This window comes from Nicotiana tomentosiformis, chromosome 2, assembly GCF_000390325.3.
Source record: "Nicotiana tomentosiformis chromosome 2, ASM39032v3, whole genome shotgun sequence".
NCBI classification, from domain to species: Eukaryota; Viridiplantae; Streptophyta; class Magnoliopsida; order Solanales; family Solanaceae; genus Nicotiana; species Nicotiana tomentosiformis.
Genome location: NC_090813.1, coordinates 167,453,862 through 167,475,763, shown reverse-complemented (window position 1 = coordinate 167,475,763; position 21,902 = coordinate 167,453,862). Strand labels below are relative to the sequence as shown.

Genomic DNA, 21,902 nt, shown 5'->3' with positions numbered 1-21,902 from the left:
TCATATGATAGACTTCAAGGAGATTATGAACACCTTCTAATATATGGTGTGTCACAAGATGCAGTCTACTTAAGGTCATTCTCCTTCACTCTCAAAGACGATGTAAAGCAATGGCTTGATCCATTAGAATATGGGTTGAGATGACCAAAAAATTTCTTGATAAATATTTCTCACCAGCTAAGACGGGCAAGTTTAGAAGGGAAATCCACAACTTCTGTCAGAATGAGACTGAAACGGTGTTTGAAGCTTGGGAGAGGTTCAAAGAAATAGCCCGTAAGTGTCGGCATAGTGGAATAGAACTTTGGATGCAACTCCAGGATTTTTGGGATGGATTGACACCAACATCACGCAGAACATTAAGCAACGCAGCTGGAGGTCCGTTGATGAAAAGGACTCCAGAGGAGATAGTCACTATTCTAGATGAGTTGTCTGAGGATGCAAATCAGTCGCCCTTTGAAGTTGCTGAAAGAAGAAGAATGACTGGTGTTCACCAAGTTGACGCTAACACATCTGTGTAGGTACAGTTTGATGCCATGGCAAAGGAAATAAGGAAGCTAACTTTAGCTTCAATACATAGTGAGCCTCCTGCAGCATGTGACATATGTGGAAGAGGACACCCTACTCATGAGTATCAAGCCTCGATCGAGGAAGTTAATGTTGTTGGTAATTACAACTTCAATGCAATGAGTCAGAAGCACCTTGGTTTTTCATGGAGTTCACCTGCGGGTACAGCAAATACATGGCAACAAAATTACTCCAGATTTCAAGGAGCTCACGGTTTTATGAATCAGCAGAGGCCGCAGTTTCAGCCTCAACAGCCAACTCAGTCTGGGTTAGAAGGTTTGATGAAGTCATTCATTGTCAAGATAGACGAGAGATTAGATGCTCATGGTGCAGCTATTAAAGAACTTGGGACATGTTTGCAAACTTTGGAGAGACAAGTGGGACAAATTATAACTATATTATCTGTGAGAATCCCAGGTACTCTGCCAGCTGATACTGAAAAGAATCCCAAAGAAACGGTAAATGCTGTGACCTTGAGAAGCGGGCAAGTGTTGAAAGATCCCACTCCAATTCACAAAGAAGTTGCGCCTGAAAAAGAAAGTGGGAAGGAGCTAAAAATTGAAGATGATGATAAAAAGACCGAGAAGAAGAAATGCAAGAAGGGAGCTGAGAAAAACAAAAAGGAGGAAACTTCAAGAAGGGAGGAATCCAATGAAGAGAGCAAGCACATTCTTGCTTTATATTTTCCCCAAAAGCTTTATAGAGAAAAACTGGATAAGCAGTTTGAGAGATTTCTAGATATGCTGAGACAGGTTAATGTAAATTTGCCATTCATGGAAGTTCTCTCACAAATTCCAGCTTACGCAAAGTTCTTGAAGGAGATCCTTACAAAGAAGAGGAAGATAGAAGAGACCTCAGTGGTTAAACTTACAGAGCATTGCAGTGCAATATTGCAAAACAAACTCCCAAAAAAGTGTGGAGATCCAGGGAGTTTTACGATACCTTGCTCTTTAGGCACTCTTAACTTTGATAAATCTTTATGTGACTCTGGTACCTCAATTAATATAATGCCATTATCCATTTACAAGAAACTAGAGAAGGAGATTGGAGAGATAAGGTCGGTGCCGATATCTTTGCAGCTGGCAGACCAAACAACTATAAAACCCGAGGGGATAGAAGAAGATGTTTTGGTGCGGGTGGATAAGTTCGTATTTTCTGTAGATTTCATAGTGGTGAATATGAAGGAGAACAAGGAGGCCCCCCTAATCCTAAGAAGACCATTTTTAGCAACGGGTAGAGCTATACTGGATATACATGATAGAAAACTCATGCTTAGAGTGGGTGAGGAGACAATGACTTTTGAGATGAACGTGGAGATGGGGGTGAGAAAGGAGAAGCCAACTGCAAGTATAAAATGGAGAGTTAAAGGCTTGAAAGATAAGGCCCCAGTGATTGTGAAAGACAAGTGTGGGGTATACCCCAAGAAGTCTGAGAAGAAGTTGTATGTGTGGATATGTGCACTAGTTCCGGCGCGTGGAATGGAGCCCAACTTTGACTCAGACCCCGACTGAAAATTCAAGGAAGCTTCCTTTACCTTATGCCTTTTAATTGTGTGTCATTAGGACATGCCACAACTTAAAGTGTGGGGTAGGGGATAATTATATGTTGTATGTTGTATGTTGTATGTATGTTAGTTTTAGTTTTTGTTTTGTAGAATTGAAAAAAAACATAAATTGTTTTAAAAATTTCAAATTTTCCCGATGATGGATATCATTCGACAGGTTTCTTGAGGGATTTAAGTTGAAAGAAAAAGACAAAAAGATTTTCTTTTGTTAGGTAGTGTAATAATCCCCCCTTGGTTTTTCTTTGTGCCGCGGTTCTTTTCCAAGGGTTTTGTTTGAATCGGGTGTAGTTAGTCTTTGTTTTTAGAAGTAGGAAACCTTATGCTATGATTTGAATTGGAGGCAATGTCTCTTGACTTTATTGTGCCTTGAGAATAGTGAGTGCTTTAGTTGTGACGCTTAGGCTCAGTTTTTAACTCTTGAATAAGCACCTTAAATTGTATAAGTTTAAATTTGCTTAACTGCTTTGATTAGAGAGTCTTGATCATCCAATCTTGAGTGAGCTATGTGCCATGTGTGTGTGAGATTTTTGTGTTATTCTGTACATTGCACTTGATGTCTAGAACTTACCTCGTGTGTTTTCAAAGCGAAATAGTAGTTTTGTTCAGTCTGGGAAGTGATATAGGCATTTCTTTGTTGAGCCAGTTATATGCTTTTACCCATATAATTGTTATGTATCTTAGTTAACCCCGTTGAGCCTGTAATCCTTTTTCTTTTGGCAACCACATTTCAAGCCTTACCCATTTATTTTAATTGACCATATATTTGAACTATTTACCTCTTGTGAGCACTTGAATTTGGCATGAACTTTGTAAAAGTTGAAGTGTGGGATGGTTGGTTTGGCTTTTGAGTGGAACTATTGAAACAAGGAAGGAGGTGCATTGTTTTAAAAAGTAAGAGCCACTTGAATTGAAAAAGAAAAATAATTTTTTTTTGTAGTTGTATGATTTTGAAAAATGATCTTTGATAAGTGGTAAATCTTGATGTATTTGTGCTTAAAGAAGTTGGGAGTTAATGTATATTGATGTGAAGGTGGAGTATTGGTTTGGCATAAGTGTGGGGTTTTGAATGAAATTGTATGTATTAAAGTACTTAGGGAGGTGTAGTCACTCTTATATCTAAATGTATCCTACCCGTCCTGCAACCTACATTACAACCAATTAAAGTCTTACTTGATCCTTGACTGAATAAGCTTGAATTAGTAGAGTAATACACTACGGGCAAGGCTATGGTTCATCTTTTGTGGCATATAAATGTTTTTCCGAGAGTGAGTGAATTCTTTCTATCTTGATTTCCTAATTATTCTTAATTTTTATTGTGTGTGGAACTGCTCTCATTTTTTGTGTGAGGGCACTTGATTCATGAAGGAAAGGTAATGTCATTGACCTCTATGTTAGAGTAAGTGAGTAACTTGTGAATAATGCATGGTGTTTGTGAGTCAATTCTTGAGGTGAAGATGTTACACTATTGTGCTTAGTCTATTTTAAATATTCTTGGTGTAATGAGTTAGGAGAGTTGCTTAGTAAGGTTATGTCTATATAAAGTGTGGTGTAATTGCTTGAGGACGAGCAATGGTTTAAGTGTAGGGTGTTGATGGTAGGCTATAATCTTGTGTTTTAGTCTCTTATTACATTCCAATTTACTGTACATTAATTGAGTTTGAGTGTTAATTGCTAGTGTTTTGCACTAATTGTGTGTTTTATGCCTTGTAGGAGTGATTCCGAGCTATGTAGATGTTATGGAACTAATTCGAGCTAATTAGAGCTTTGAAGTCTGAGTAAAAGCCCAAAGGAATAAGCCGGATTCGTGTTCGGGGGTCGAGGATCACTTCTGGGAGTCAAAATTTAAGGAAGAATAATATGTTGAAAAATGCACTGGTACGGCGCACTTGGCGACGCACAGTGTGACTCATCAGTGTAAAAATCTGTCAGAAAATAGATAACTTCAGAGACTAAGTTTTTGGGGTCTGTCAGGAAAAAGCACTAATACTATGCACCCTGCTACGCACAGTGCGACACATGAAATACAATAAGTTTGAAACTTTTCCTATTTCGGCTTGGAAAGGGTGATTTCGTTTGGGCCTGATCCTACTTGGTATAAATACATGGAAAAATTGTATTTTCTGGACTTTTGACACATATAAGACCTAAGGAGGCTAGAGAGAAGTCGGAGAAGACAAAGCACAAGGAATTCATCATTCAATCCTCACTCAAGATAAAAGTTTGGATCGTTTAATGCTTTTCTTTATATTTGTGATAAATTACTCCATATCTATGGAGTAGTTCTCTTTAGGGATTGATGGATTTGGTGTTTTGATGATTGTTTGTGGATGTTAACTCTAGTTTTTTATGTATTGAATTGTTTTGGGTGAATTAATTATTGCATCTATATTCACATGTTCATGTAATCGAGAGAGGCATAACTTGTGATGTTTTTGGATCATCTTTTTGGTTGAATTCATTGATTCTTCTTAGTAATTGAAAGAGGCTAGTTGAATTATTGTTTAGACCTAGTTATTAGGATAATCAAAAGAGGTTCTCCTAAAGACCAGTCCACTACGAATTCATGCATATCTTCACCGAGCATAAATTGGCTTATATTATGAGGTTGGGACTTAATCGAGAGAGGAGTTTCTACTAAACGTTTGAACTAATAATTGAGTGAATTCGAGAGACTCACTTGAACATTAGAAGTGAATTAATGAGAGTTAAATCTCAAACAATTATCTTGCACCCATCCAATCAACCCCTATTTTCTCCTATTGATATCCTCTTTGCTTATTTTTGTTCAATTGTCATTGCTTAATTAGATCTAGAGTCTTAGTTAATTTTAGGTCTTAATCATATAATCTCAATTTTTGATCATCTTGGATAGCAATCTAGCTACAAGCTACGAAAATACTGTTTAACTCCAATCCCTGAGGATATGATAATTTTCTATACTATATTTGACTATCAAGCATATTTAGGTGTGTGTTTTGAGCTCATCATAGATCACACCCCAATTCAAACATATTGAATCTATGAACATTCCACTTCCAAACCTACATCGATTCATACCAAACCGACTCCGATTGACCTCAAATTTTGCACATAAGTAATAAATGATACAACAGACCTACTCCAATTCTCGAAATCGGGATCTGATCCTGATATCAATAAAATTAACTCCTGGTCAAACTTTTCAACCTTCCAAACCTTCAACTTTCTAACTTTTGCCAATTCAAGACAAAACAACCTACGGACGTCCAAATCAATATCCAGACACGCTCCTCAGTCCAAAATTACCATAAAAAGCTATTAGAACCGTCAAAACTCCATTTCAGAGTCGTCTAAACAAAAGTCAAACTCCAGTCAACTCTTTCAACTTAAGCTTCCAACTTTGGGACTAAGTGTCCCATTTTACTCTGAAACTCATCCGAAACGACACTAACCACCCTGGAAAGTCACATAACCACAATATAACATAGAGGAGACAATAAATAGGGGACCGAGGCTAAAATACCCAAAACGACCTCTGGGTCGTTACAACCTGCCCCTTTTAAAACAAACTTTCGTCCTTGAACGAGTATAGAGACATACCTGAAGTGGTGAAAAGATGAGTATAACGGCTACACTCGGTCTCCCAAGTCGTCTCTTTGACTGGTTGACCCCTCCACTGAACCTTCACTGAAGCAATATTCTTTGACCTCAACTTTTGGACCTGCCTATCTAAGATGGCTACCGGCTCTTCAACATAAGACCAAATCCTTGTCCAATTGGACTGAGCTGAAATCTAACACACGGGACGGATCACCGTGATACTTTCAGAGAATGGAATCGTGGAACACCTGATAAACTGCAAAAAGACTAGGTGGAAATGCAAGCTCGTAGTACACCTCACCAATCCTCTCAAGAATCTCAAAAGGTCCGATATACCCAAGGATCAACTCGCCCTTCTTCCCGAACCTCATCACACCTGTCACGGGTGAAAGACTCGCTCTCGAACCATGAATGCAACATCATGAACCTTCCGATCCGCATAACTCTTATGTCTAGATTGGGCTGTACTAAGTCGATCTTGAATCAACTTGACCCTCTCCAAGGCATATCGAACCAAATCTGTGCCTAACATCTTAGCCTCTCCCGGCTCAAACCAACCAACTGTGCAAAGACACCGTCTCCCATATAGGGCCTCATAAGGAGCCATATGAATACTCGATTGGTAGCCATTGTTTTAGGAAAACTCCGCAAGTGGCAAGAACGGATCCCAAGAATCCTCAAAATCCATAACACAGGCACGAAGCATATCCTTTAATATCTGAATTGTGCGCTCGGACTATCTATCTGTCTGGGGGTGGAATGTTGTAATAAACTCAACCCGTATGCCTAATCATGTTATACGACTCTCTAGAAGCATGATGTAAACTGTGTGCCCCGATCAGAGATGATGGATACCAGCATGCCATGAAGTCGGACAATCTCACGGATATAGACCTTAGCCAACTGCTCTAAAGAATAGGTAGTCACCATCGGAATGAAATGAGCCGACTTAGTCAGCCTATCCACAATCACCCATACTACGTCAAATTTCTTCTGAGTCCGTGGGAGCCCAACAACGAAGTCCATGGTAACACGCTCCCCTTTCCACTCAGGAATTTCAAGTCCCTAAAGCAGATCTCTTGGCCTCTGGCGGTCATACTTCACCTGCTGACAATTTAGGCACCGAGATACATACTCCACTATGTCCTTCTTCATTATCTTCTACTAATAGTGTTGCCTCAAATCCTGATACATCTTAGCAGCACCCGGATGAATGGAGTACCGCAAACTGCGGGCCTCCTAAAGAATCAACTTACGTAACCCATCCATATTGGGCACATATAATCTACCCTGCATCCTCAACGTACCGTCATCTCCAGTAGAAAACTCCATGGCATCGCCAATCTGCACTGTGTCCTTAAGGACAAACAAAATGGGGGTCGTCACACTGACGCTCTCTGATGCGATCATATACAGAATAACGAGAAACCACATAAGACAGAACCCGACAGGGCTCCGAAACATCCAATCTAACAAATTGGTTGGCCAAGGCCTAAACATCCAATGCTAATGGCCTCTCCGATGTCGGTAGATATGCTAAACTGCCCAAGCTCTCTGCCTTCTAACTCAAGGCATCGACCACAACATTGGCCTTCTGGGATGATATATATAATGGTGATATCATAGTCTTTAAGCAACTCTAACCATCTCCGCTACCACCAGTTAAGATCCTTTTATTTGAACAGATGTTGGAGACTCTAGTGGTCTATATAGACCTCACAAGCGATATCGTACAAATAGTGCTGCCGAATCTTCAAGTCATAAACAATAGCTTCTAACTCCAAGTCGTGGACATGATAATTTTTCTTATGAACCTTTAGATGCCTAGATGCGTAGGTTATCACCGTATCGTCTTGCATCAACACCAAGCCAAGGCCAGTACGTGATGCATCACAGTACACAGTGTAGTCAAACCCGTAGGAAACACCAACATTGGGGATGTAGTCAAAGCAGTCTTGAGCTTTTGAAAGCTCTTCTCACACTCCTCGGAGCATCTGAAAAGAGAACCCTTCTGGTTTAACCTGGTCATAGGTGCAACAATGTATGAGAACCCTCTATGAAATGGTGGTAATACCCGGCCAAACCAAAAAAACTCCGGATCCTCCTAGCTGTGGTCTAAAAATGCCATCGAGTCAAGCCAGAATTCACACTTTGAAAGTTTTTTGTACACCTTCTTTTCCCTCAAGATCTGGAGCACAATCCTCAAATATTGATCATGATCCTCCTGGTTGTAGGAATACACCAAGATGTCATCAATAAACATAATGCCGAATGAATCAAGATAGGGCTGGAATACACTGTTCATCGGGTGCATGAATGTTGTGTGGGACTTGGTCAACCCAAATGATATCACAACGAACTCGTAGTGACCATACCGAGTCCTAAAAGCGATCTTCAGGATATCTGGATCCCGAACCTTCAATTGATGATACCCTGACAGCAAATCAATCTTTGAGAATAATCTTGCACCCTGTAGCTGATCAAATAAATCATTAATGCGTGGCAATGGGTACATGTTCTTTACTGTTACCTTGTTCAGCAGCCGATTATCAATATACATGTGCATAGAACCATATTTCTTCTTCACGAACAAAATCGGAGCACCCCAAGGTGACAGACTAGGCCGAATGAAACCCTTGTCAAGCAACTCTTGCAACTGCTCATTTCACTCCTTCAACTTCGTTAGGTCCATACGATATGGTGGAATAGAAATGGGCTGAGTGCCCGACAACAAGTCAATACCAAAATCAATATCTCTATCAGGCGGCATGCTCGAAAGGTCTACCGGAAATACATCTGGATAGTCTCTCACTACCGAAACTGACTCAACGGTAGGAGTATCAACACTGACATCTCTCACAAAGGCTAGGTATGCATTGCACCCCTTCTCAACCAACCGTTGTGCCTTAAGGAAGGACATAACCCTGCTAGGAATATAATCCAAAGTACCCCTCAACTCCAACCGCGGTAAACCTGGCATAGCCAACGTTACCATCTTGGCGTGACAATCAAGAATAACATGATATGGCGACAACAGTCCATGCCCAAGATAACATCAAAGTCTACCATACTGAGCAACAATAGATCAATTCTAGTCTCAAAACCACCAATAACAACTAAACAGGATCGATACACACGGTCAACAAGATAGAATCTCCCACAAGCGTGGACACATAAATAGGAGAACTAAAAGAATCACTAGATATATCCAAATACAGAGCAAAGTAATATGATACATATGAGTAAGTGGAGCCTCGATCAAATAAAACTGATGCATCTTTATGAAAAACCGGAACAATACTTGTGATAATTGTGTCGGATGCAACCGCCTTTGTCCTACCTGAAAAAGCATAATATTTGGCCTGGCCTGGCCTCCCCCTCTAGGGCAACCTTACCCACTTGGACTCCACCCCTAGCTAGTTGTGCAGGAGGAGCGGCAACTGGAGCAATAACCACGGCCTGAGAAGTTTGGGGACCTTATGGAATACGTGGAGCCTGAGAAGTTAGTAGAGGTACACCCCTCTTGAGTTTGGGGCAGTCCCTCACTATATGACAGTATCACCATACTCAAAACAAGCTCTCGGAGGACGTGGCAGCTGAAATTGGCCCGGGCCTATTCGGCTTGACTTACTACTGAAAGCACTATGTGTAGGAAGTGCACTAGACAGTGGCGGTGCATAAGGGGCAACCCGAGACCTGGATGTAGCCAGAGTACCACTAAAAGTTGGAAATGCTAAATGAACTGGATGGCTCACATAGCCCCTGCCATGATGGGCTGCAACTGGGGCACATGCACCACTATATCCGCTAGAATCCTCGAGGCCTCTTGGCCTCCCTCTCACAGCCCCGCATACTTTCCAACCTCCGTGTGATCTCTACCACTTGTTGATATGTGGTATTTGTCTCTAACTATCGAGTCATGTTGAATCTAATACCATAGTTGAGCCCCTCGATAAATCAACAGACCCGCTCTCTAACTGTAGAAACCAAGGTAAGTGCATGTCTGGACAACTCACTGAGTCTGATAGCATACTCTGACATTGTCATGCTACCCTGGCGCAGTTCCTCAAACTCCGCACACCATGCATCCCGAAGGCTCTAGGGGCTCTCTCAAGAACATCTCTAAAAACTAAGCCCATGTGAGTGAAGCTACATCGGCTGGGCGACCCTCTTCATAGGCCCGCCACCACTAATACGCTGGTCCCGATAGCTAGAACGTAGTAAAAGAAACCCCGCTCGTCTCCACAATGCATATGGTGCGGAGAATATAGTGGCACTTCTCTAGAAAACCCTATGAATCCTCTGTAGCTAGGCCTTTGAAAGTAGGAGGGTGGTACTTCTTGTACCTCTCAACTCTAAGATCCTCCTCCTCAAATGCTGCTGCCATAACCTCAGGCTGAACTGGAACAACCGGCTGCACTGGTATAACCTCTAGGACCTAGTCAACATGGACCCGCTGCTCTAGGGTACGGGCTGCTGGAGTTTGAGCTCCTCCCCCAGCCTGAGATATGGCTGGTGCAAGTGTAATCAACCCCACCTGAGCTAGAGTACCAAACATGCTCTGGAACTGTGTGAGGGTCTCTTGAAGTGCAGGGGTGGCAATAAGAGCCTTAGGTTCCTTTCCCCCAACTAGAGCTACTGATGGCTCCTCTATCGCAGCTTGGGCAGGTGCTTTGGCTGCACCACGTGCCCCTCCTCGGCCTCTGCCCCTGCCCCAGCTTCTCGCAGCTCTAGCAGGGGGTGCAGGTGTCTGATTGTCTGATCCAGTGGTGCGTGTCCTCATCATCTGTGAGAGAATAGTAAGACAAAGATTCAGAATTTTGAAGTCTAATTTGCACGATAAGGAATCAAAGAAGTGGAGTTTCCTAACAGTTCCATAGCCTCTCGAATATAAATACAGACTTCTCCGTACCGATCCGCAAGACTCTACTAAATCTTCTTATGACTCGTAACACCTATGAACCTAGAACTCTTATACCAACTTGTTACGACCCCAATTTCCCATCGTAGGATGTAGTAATGACACCTAATCTCTAAGACTAGGTAAGCCTAACATACATGAAAAAATAATAGAACTTCAAATTTAAACCAATCAGCTATCATAAAAGAACTCCATAATACAACTGACAATAACTCCCAAAAATTTGTAAAGACTGAGTCATAAGCTCTACATGAATAAACTGAACTGACACGACCCCAATCTCACTCCGTAGGATGTCATGATGGCACATAGTCTCTAAGACTAGGTAAGCGTAACATACATGAAGATTTGACAGAAATAATAATAAAACTCATATTTAAAGCAACATCTATCATAAAAGGACTCCACAATACAACTGAATATAACACCCAAAATATGGTGAGACCAAGTCACAAGTCTATGCGAGTATATTGAACATCCCCATACAACAATATCTATAAAAAGGAGATTGAAGTAGGAATTAGATAGAGGGTGACTCCGAGGCCAGCGAACGCCGGCAAGTATACCTTTAATTCTCCGATCCAAGCTCAACTCACGGATACCTACGCTGGTACAAAGTACCTGGATCTGCACAAAAAGATGTGCAGAAGCGTAGTATGAGTACATCACAACGGCACCTAGTAAGTATCAAGCCTAACCTCAGTAGAGTAGTGAAGAAGTCAGGTCAAGACACCTACTAGAATAAATAAAGAAACTGAACATGTACAGTACAGTATAATAATGGAAACAATGGAAATGATACAATGAGGAAATATAACAAGAATACCTATATTGAAATTAAGGCAATTAAGACATCACAGAAGAAACACATAATAAGAATACCAAGGAAACGCTGCGGAAAAATACAATTGATGTAAATGAAAGATAACAACAAGAATCACTACCGAGGTACTACCTCGTAGTCTCGTTTCACAAATCAAATTCACAGTGTTTCCTTAAACCACCGCAGGAGCCTTGCATTTAATTTTGAAAGTCATTTTCCCAAAATAGCTACCCACGTTTTAGCCCATCTTATCACACCACGTGGCTTCAATTAGTTCCCCTACTAGCAACACATGTGTCAAGCCCACCTTATCTCACCGCATGCGTATCAACCCTTATCCTTATACCACCACATGCGTATTAATATCACAACATAACACAAATCGCACCTCAAGTGCCCAATACCACAACTTGCCAAAGAAGTCAACAATAATAATGTTTCCACAATAAATAGCCCATGGCTCAACCAAAATGTGTACAAGTCTCAACAACAACAACCAAAAGTGAATATCTCAACAAGAGTGATATTTCAACAATTTACAACTTTGCCTCAATATGAATCACGACCTTTACAACTTCAACACAAAAACTCAACAATAAGATATTCCAAGAAATAACAACTTCAAGTAAGGTAACTCAACAGTTAAATATTAAACAAAGCAATGAGAGAACAATAACTTCAACCAAGCATGTAAGGGCAAATAACAAGTAAGAGATGAGACAAGTATTTACGATGTCAAGTAAATACGTAAGGATAGATTAACAACGATGAATATAACATGTTATGACAATTCAATTAAAGGCATGAAAAGAAGCTACATAACTTTAACCGGTCAATTACCACATTTCGCCCGTATATCTATTCGTCACCTTGCTTAAATGGCCTTCATGTACCACAATGAACACAAAACAACACCAATCATAAGGGGTAATTCCTCCACACAAAGTTAGGCAAGGCACATACCTCAAAACATGCTAACTCAATCCGCTAGTAAGACTTTTCCGCAATTATCCAAATCTGACGATCGAATCTAGCCAAAATAACTTTATACCATAATTACAAACCATAGGAAACTATACCAAATAATAAAGTTGCAATCTTTAAAGAAAATCAAAAAGTCAACTCAAAAAGTCGACACTAGGCTAGTTTCTTGGAACCTGACCAAACTTACAAAATCCGAACACCCATTCGATAACGAGTCCAACCATACTAAAATTACTCAATTCCGATCTCAAATCGACATTCAAATCCTCAAAATATAGTCTATGAAGTTTTCACAATTATCCCCAACTTTTCTAACCCAAAACACTAATTAAATGGTAAAAACAATGATGGGTTCATGTAAAATGATCAAATCCGAGTTAGAATCACTTACCCCAATCAACTCCTTAAATATCTCTTCAAATATCGCCCAAAACCGAGGTCTCTAGCTCAAAAGATTAAAAATGGAACAAAACCCTCGATTTTGAAATTAAATACCGCTGCCTAGTCATTGTCTTTCCCGATCGCGGAAACATACTCGCGATCGCGGAGAACCAATTCTCCCAGCTCACAAAACCTCCTTCGCGATCACATGAGCTCAGTCGCGAACACGATGGCCAACTTCCTCAGCTTACGCGATTGCGTTCCAGGCCGTGCGAACGCGAAGAACATCGCGTGCCTCCCCACTGCCTCTCCTTCCTTATACGCGAACGCATTCCCAAGCTCGCGTTTGCGATGAACAAGCACCCCAACTTACGGGATCGCTTCCCAGACTTCACGAACGCGAAGAGTAAAAAATTCACTAGTCCCTAAGGACTCTACGCGATCGCGGGAAAACCTTCGCGAACGCGTAGTAGGAAACCATAACAGAAAAACCAGCAGTCCTATTTCAAGAACAAATGGTCCGAACTCAATCCGAAATGCGCCCGGGGTCCTCGGGACCGAGTCCGAACATACCAACAAGTTCTAAAACATGATACAAATTCTCTCGAAGCCTCAAATCTCATTAAATAACACTAAAACCACATATCACACATTGATTCAAGCCTAAAGAACTTATGAACTTCTAACTTCTAAAACGAATGCCGAAACATACCAAATCAATTCCAATTGACCTAAAATTTTGCACACAAGTCATACATTACACAACGGACCTATTCTAACTTATGGAACTGAAATCCAGACCCGATATAAATAAAGTCAGCTTCCGATCAAACTTCTCAACCTTCCAAACCTTCGACTTTCTAACTTTTGCCGATTCAAGCCGAAACGACCTACGGACCTCCAAATCAATACACAGACATGCTCCTAGTTCCAAAATCACCATATGGAGCTATCGGAACCGTCAAAACTCCATTCCATAGTCGTCTACACAAAAGTCAAACTCCGGTCAACTCTTTCAACTTAAGTTTCCAACTTTAGGACTAAGTGTCCCATTTCACTCCGAAACTCACCCGATACCAAAACCAACCACCTCGACAAGTCATATAACCAAAATATAACATAGAGGAGGCAATAAATAGGGGAAAGAGGCTAAAATATTCAAAATGACCAGCCTGGTCGTTACATTAACCAATCCCTAATAAATCAGTGTCTAAGTAAAGAGTAAGCAGTAGAAGAGAAACACGGACAAAGGGTGACTCTGAGGCCTGCTAACGCCGCCAGGTATACCTTGAAGTTTCTGGTCCGAAAGCTCAACTCACTGGTGCCTAGCCTAGTATGAAGTACTTGGATCTGCACAAAAAGATGTGCAGAGGCGTAATATGAGCGCACCACAATGATACCCAGTAAGTATCAAGCCTAACCTCGGTAAAGTAGTGACGAGGTCAGGTCAAGACACCTACTGGAATAAATAAAGAAGTTGAACATGTATGGTACAATATAATAATGGAAACAAGAAAATGATACAATGAAGGAATACAATAGATAAACTACACTGAAATTAAGGCAATAAAGGAATTATGGGAGAAACACATAATAAGAACACCAAGGAACGATGTAGACAAACACAAGTGATGTAAAGGAAAGATAACAACAAGAATCAAGTCCAAGGTACAGCCTCGTATCTCATTCCACAATCACAATAAAAATCTTTCCTTATCTCGCCGTGGGATCCTTACATTTAGTTTTGAAAGATCATTGTTCCCGAAATAGCTACCCGCGTTTTCGCCCACCGTATCACACTGCGTGACTTCAAGTAGTTCCCCTACTAGCAACACGTGTATTAAGCTCACCTTATCTCATCGCATGCATATTAACCCCTATCCTTATATCACCGCTTGCGTATCAATATCATAACATATAATAACTCGCACCTCAAGTGCCCAATACCACAACATGCCAAAAGAATTAACAATAACAATGTTACCACAATAAATAGCTCATGGCTGAACCACAATGTGTACAAGATTCTCAACAATAGTAACTGAAAGTGAATAGCTCAACAAGAATGGTATTTCAACAATTTACAACTTTGTCTCAATGTGATCGCAGCTTTTATAACTTCAACACCAAAACTCAGCAATAGAATATTCCTAGAATTAACAACTTCAAGTAAGGTAACTCAACAGTCAAATAATTAACAAGGCAATAACGAAAACAGTAACCTCAACTAAGCATGTAAAGGAAAATAACAAGTAAGAGATGGGACAAGGATTAACTATTTTCAAATAAAGCATGTCAGGATGTATTAACGATGATGGATATAACATGTTGTGAAAATTTGATTAAAGGCATGAAAATAATCTACATAGTTTAAACCGGTCAATTGCCACATATTGCCCGTGTACCCACTCGTCACCTTGCATACACGACTTTCACATATCACAAATGACAGAACAACTCCAATCCTAAGGGGTAATTCTCCCACACAAAGTTAGGCAAGATACTTACCTCAAACAAGTTAACTCAATCTAATAGTAAGCCTTTTTCTGTGAATATCCGACTCCGAACGACTCGAATCTAGCCAAAATAACTTTATACCATAAATACAAATCATAGAAAACTATTCTGGATAGTAAAGTTATAATCTTTAAAGAAAATTAAAAAGTCAACTCAAAAGGTCAACCCTAGGCTCAGGTCTCGGAACCTGGCTAAACTTATAAAATTCGAATACCCATTCAATAACGAGTCCAATCATACTAAAATTATTCAATTCCGACTTCAAATCAACCTTCAAATCTTCAAAATATAGCTTATGAAGTTTTCAAAAATTTCCCTAATTTTCCAACTCAAAACATTAATTAAATGATAAAAACAATGATGGATTCATGTATAATAGTCAAATCTGAGTTAGAATCATTTATCCCGATCAACCCCTTGAAAATATCTCTCACAATCGCCCAAAACTGAGCTCTCTAACTCAAAATATGGATAGTGAAATAAAACCCTCGATTTCTCTTTTTCTGCCCAGCGATTATCGCTTCTGCAGCCAATCTGTCGCACCTGCGGAAAGGTCATCGCAGGTGCGGCCACCACTAAGGCCTAGAGACCTCTGCTCCTGCGGACCAAATCCACTCATGTGGTCCTGCTTCTGCGGACCAAATCTCGCCTCTGTAATCCCCCTTCTGTTGTTGCCTGACTGCATCTGCGGTCCTGAGGCAGTAGACCAAACTCCGCTTCTGCGGAGGAAAATCCGCATTTGCGTTCACGCACCTGCGTGTGGACTTTGCAACTGTGGTCACAACCCGCTAATTCCCAAACTGCTTCTGTGGCCCCATGGACGCTTCTGCGGTCTCGCACCTGCAGCTAAAACCACACAGCTGCGATTACACTGGAAGCTTCAAGCTTTAGCAATTTCCTTAAGTCCAACATCAATACGATATGCATCCGAATCATTCCTGAGGTCCTCGGGGCCTCATCCAAACATATCAACTCATCCCAAAACATATATCAAACCTACTCAAGGAAAATAATCATATCAAACAACATCGAATCTATGAATCACACCCCAATTCAAACCTATTGAATCCATAAACGTTCAACTTCCAAAACTACGCCAAGTCATATCAAACCGACTCCGATTGACCTCAAATTTTACACACAAGCCATAAATAATGCAACAGACCTACTCCAACTCCTAGAATCGGGATCCTACCCGGATATCAATAAATTCAACTCCCGGTCAAACTTCTCAACCTTCCAAACCTTCAACTTTTTAACTTTTGCCAATTCAAACCAAAACGACCGACAAACCTCCAAATCAATATTCGTACACCCTCCTAAGTCCAAAATTACCATACAAAGCTATCTGACTGTCAAAACTCCATTTCGGAGTCGTCTATACAAAAGTCAAACTCCGATCAACTCTTTCAATTTAAGCTTCCAACTTTGGGACTAAGTGTCCCATTTCACTCTGAAACTCACCCGAAACCAAACCAACCACCCCAACGAGTCACATAACCATAATATAACATAGAGGAGACAATAAATAGAGGAATATGGCTAAAATACTCAAAATTACCCGCCAGGTCGTTACACGAAGCCAATCCCGATGAACACAAGTACCTCTCAAATATTTGATATTCCAAAATATTCATATCATAGTAGTCTCAAAGGATCTATTTTTATAAAATCATAGATCATGGCCAAACTAAACATAATCTTTTTCATGTAAAAGCTTTTATCAATTTAACATCTATCTTTTAAAGATAGGACAAATGATATCTATTAATCAAGTTTCAAAAGAAATACTTTTCCTGAAAATACATCTTTAGCATTCAAATATTTTATATTCTTTCCAATACAAAACTTATAGCATTTTTCTCAAGGTTCACTTGCCATCATGTCTTTGAAAAATATATATTTATGTTTTATAAAATAACAAGATCTTTTATATGCAACACAACTCAAACACATGGTGACATCCTTCCTTGATTGTCCTTACAATTGGGGATGCACATTTACAAACAATCTTATGTATTTACTCAAAGTATGATTTTAGAAAACATTCTTCAAGAAGAATAAGTTTTAATTAACTTACATCGAGCATCAAGCTCCAAATAGTACTACGATGCTCCAAATGATTAAAATGTTCAAATGCCACCAACTATTCAATATCTACAATTAGATATCCCAAATACATCAAAACATAATTCAAAATATTTATCAATCATTTAGGGCCCACAAATTTGCTACAAGCCTCCTACAACTCAAATCTTCTAATAGGTTCACTCATTAGCCTATTCAATTTCATTCTTATCATCTAATACTCATTTGAAGTCACTATTGATATTACATTAACTGCCCAACATCACCAAGTCATTATTCGTTATCTTCCCCAACAAACCTTAGTTCATAAATACCCATTTCAAGAACTTATATTATATATCAACTAAGTGGTTATTGCACTTCAATTAATTCATCAATTAAGTTCTATGGAATCATTAAAAACTCAAAATAACTCCATTTGTATCAACCCATCACATTCACCTCCTTTTATTAAAATCCAAAATACGATTTTCAAGATTCACTCCTAGGGTTCATACAATACTCTAATACAACTTCAAGTAAACTTCAAAAATATGCTACCCACACTTCAATACATCATATATATATATATATATATATATATATATATATATATATATATATATATAAAGCCCAAGTAAAAGGATAAACTCTTTGAGGAATATAACAAATTCCCATGGTTGAATCTTGTTAATACAAGTATTAATCAATAATAATTAACACAAATTATGAATAAAAACTCACCTAGATGAGTATTGATAAGAGAGATGCTCCTCCTTCTCTCTAGAATCCCAAAACTTTCCCAAAACCTATGTTTCTTTCTCTCACTTCGTCCATATTTTAAAGGCTCCAAAGCAACCATTGAGGTAACCTTTGGACACAGTTTGGCCAACCGTGTGACACAGTTTGCCAACCATTGGCCACAATTGGCCTGGTTCCACTAGCCCTAACTGTCCCAACCCTTTTGGATTTTGTCAAGTTTGAACCGTGAGACACGGTTGACACCACAGTTTGACTCCGCTCAGTTGGCTGCTCTGCTATACTTTAGTAAAAAGGTTATAACTTCTTGCAGGAATGTCAAAATGACGAACGATTTGAAACATTAGAAACTAGAATCATATACGTCTCATATAATAGGTCGTTAATCACACAAATCTTCACATCTTGATAGCTTTGCTCATTCAAAGTCGGGTCTTGTGAAAATATATTTGAAACTTTAGCTCATCATATAGTTTTCAACTTGACTTAACCTTAGGGATCTTCTTAGACTCTAAATCATTTATAATACACCTTGTACACATATTATCATATTCAAGTGATATAATTAATATCATTAATCTTGATTATATACAAATTTATGTTATTTGCACATGTTGATCTCTAAAATTTCCTTTAAACACTTCGAATTTCTTTTGAAGTGTTACATTCTCCCCCACTTAAGAACATTCATCCTCAAATGTTTGTAAGTCGTTCTTAGGAATAGAGTATCCTCCTTTCACCTTATCCATCATCCTTAATCATTCCTGATTTCATATGGATCTTAGACAATCTTCCAAAATTTCAACTTATATAAGGTCCTAACGTTTGGCCAACTCTCCAAATTCTTAAAAGTTTTGGTAGATTATCCTATGTAACTGGGACTATCCAAAAGTTTTAATCAGTCCAGAACAAGCCCCCATACTTGCACCAATATCAATAAAGTTCAATAACAAAATATCAATAATACAGTATAATGTCTAGGCTCTACATGGCCGTGCATACATCCTCAATGCAAAATAACAAACTCTATAGGCCCCATACGACCTCACATATACTAGAAGTGCATCGTATAAATTTTACAACTTTAAATAATTATATACCTGCACTTCGCTCGTTTCCAATACCAGTTACTCTATGTAGCAACACATATCATAACGTGCATATGTGTCTTATCTTTTCATCATGTATACACTAAGTCGCACATGAAATAGAATTCCTCGCATAAATTGAAATATTTCTATATTCATAGACTTTCACACTTACATTAAATTTACTTCTAAGCATAGTGTCACGACCCTATATTCCACCAAGTCGTGATGGCACCTAATCCTAACATGCTAGGTAAGCCAAACAACAAATAACATAACTCGAATGAAAGATCATCAATAAGAAATGAATAAAATGAATGAAATCCATATAACTAACCCAAGGATTGGTAGTACAAGTCATGAGCAACTAGGTTTAAGAATACAATTCTGGTACGAAGAATAAATAAAACATCTGTATGAAGTAAACATAAGCAAAAACATAAGTCCAAAAATACTGTGAAAAAGTCGTAGCTTGAATCTGAATCATTGGTACAACTTTAATGCTGACCTTCATCATGCACACAAGGTGCAGAAGTGTAGCATGAATACAATTGACCATATATACTCAGTAAGTATCAACATTAACTTCGGTAAAGTTGTGGCGAGATTTTTAAGTCATACGATACTCACATTACTTGACTTGTACAACTCAATATCATAAATATGTGCACAACAACAGTACCGAAATCTAAGCATGAAGTATAGATAAGCCCATCAGTGCATATAGAGAAGATATACACAAGCATCGTAAACTAAACTAATAGTTCCGCATATAGAGAAGATATATATCTAAAATCATTAAATCATCAACAGTTGTATATGGAGAAGATATATGAACAAGACAAGTTACACATGTTTTCATATAGAGAAGATATGTACTGTAACTCAATTCTTTAATCAAAGCAGCATATAGTAAAAATATGCATGAAGTATCAAATAACTATCACTAGCTGCGTATAGAGGATATATGCATGAAATGTTAAATAACCGTCAATAGTTGCATATTGAGGAATATGCATGAATAAACAAGTCAATTTACACAATTTAACATATATAGAAGATATGTACCGTGAATCTTTTCATCAAGTAAAGCAACATATAGAGAAGATAAGCATGAAGGGAATGTATACATTCCAGAACTAGCATATAGAGAAGATACGCAGAAAATATCATGTATACATCCGTGGAGTTTGCATATAGAGAAGTGTAATGACCCGACCGTTTGTTTTGTGTATTGTAGCCCCGTTCCTCTATTTACTTCTTCTTCTATATTCATTTGTGATTATGTGACTTGCTGGGGTGGTTGATTTGGTTTCGAAGGTGTTTCAGAGTGAATTGGGACACTTAGTCCCAAGGTTGAAGGCTTAAGTTGAAAGAGTTGATTGGAGTTTGACTTTTATGTAGATGGATCCGGAATGAAATTTCGATGGTTCCAGTAGCTTTGTATGGTGATTTGGACTTAGGCGTATGTACGGATATTTATTTGGAGGTCCGTTGGTTGATTTGATGCTTTTTGGCAAAAGTTAGAAAATTGAAGGTTTGGACGGTTAAAAGGTTTGACTGAGAGTTGACTTTGTTGATATTGGGTTTGAATTTTGGTTCCGGGAGTTGTAATAGGTCTGTTGTATCATTTGGGACTAGAGTAAAAAATTTAAGGTCATTCGGAGTTAATTTGATATGGTTCTTCATGAGTTTTAGAAGTTGAAAGTTCATTAGTTTTATTAGGCTTGAATTGGGGTGCGATTTGGGGTTTTGGTGTTGATTGATGTGATTTGAGGCTTCGAGTAAGTTTGTATTGTGTTTTGGAACTTGTTGGTGCGATTGGTTAGGGTCTCGGGGGCCTCGGGTGTGTTCTGGATGGGTTTCAGACCATTTTCTTCATTGTTGGACTGCTGCTTCTGAGGTTTTGGTTTCCTTCTTCGCGATTGCGAAGAGGATGTCGCAATCGCGGAAGGAATTTTGCTGGCAAGTTAAATTTGTTCTTCGCGTTCGCGAAGCTTTGAGAGGCAGGTCAGCGCGATCACGAGTGTGGTCATGTGTTCGCATAGAAGAGGTGTTCAGCTGGGGCGTCAAGCTTTAAGCCTATGCTATCGCATAGAGGAGACCGTGTTCGTGAAGTGGCACGATTGGTAAGCATCACATTTGTGACTGAGTCTTCGCGTTCGCGTAGGCTATTTTGAGGGCTATGATTATTTGTTCTTCGCAATCGCGATGTTTAATACCTGGGTAGACTATATAGTACTCTATTTCGAGGGTTTTGTTCATTTTAATATATTTTGAGTTGTGGAGCTCAGATTTGGGCGATTTTGGAGGGGAGTTTCATGATTTTGATTGGGGTAAGTGTATTTGACTCGGATTTGTCCATTATTCATTATTCCATCTTTGTTTTTATCATTTAATTGGTGATTTGAATTGGAAAAATTAGAGATTTTAGTAAAAACTTTCCTAAAGTATAAAATGGGGACTCGAAGGTCGATTTAAGGTCTGAATTTGATGATTTTGGTATGGCGGGATTCGTAATTGAATGGGTGTTCGAAATTTATGAATTTTGTCGGGTTCCGAGGTGTGAGCCCAATGTTGACTTTTTGGGTTGACTATTTGATTTTTGTTAAAAATCTTAGCTTTATCATTTGGATTCTATTCCTATGACTTTTA

At 39.2% G+C, this 21,902-nt stretch overlaps 1 protein-coding gene across 1 annotated transcript; it reads left to right on the top strand.

Annotated features, from left to right (window-relative positions):
• The first annotated feature begins 533 nt into the window (after positions 1-533).
• On the top strand, positions 534-2,075 carry LOC138906035 (uncharacterized). The gene is made up of 2 exons (XM_070194554.1): positions 534-1,424; positions 1,593-2,075. Exons 1-2 carry the CDS (start codon positions 534-536, stop codon positions 2,073-2,075), a joined length of 1,374 nt encoding a protein of 457 aa, XP_070050655.1.
• The last annotated feature ends 19,827 nt before the right edge of the window (positions 2,076-21,902 follow it).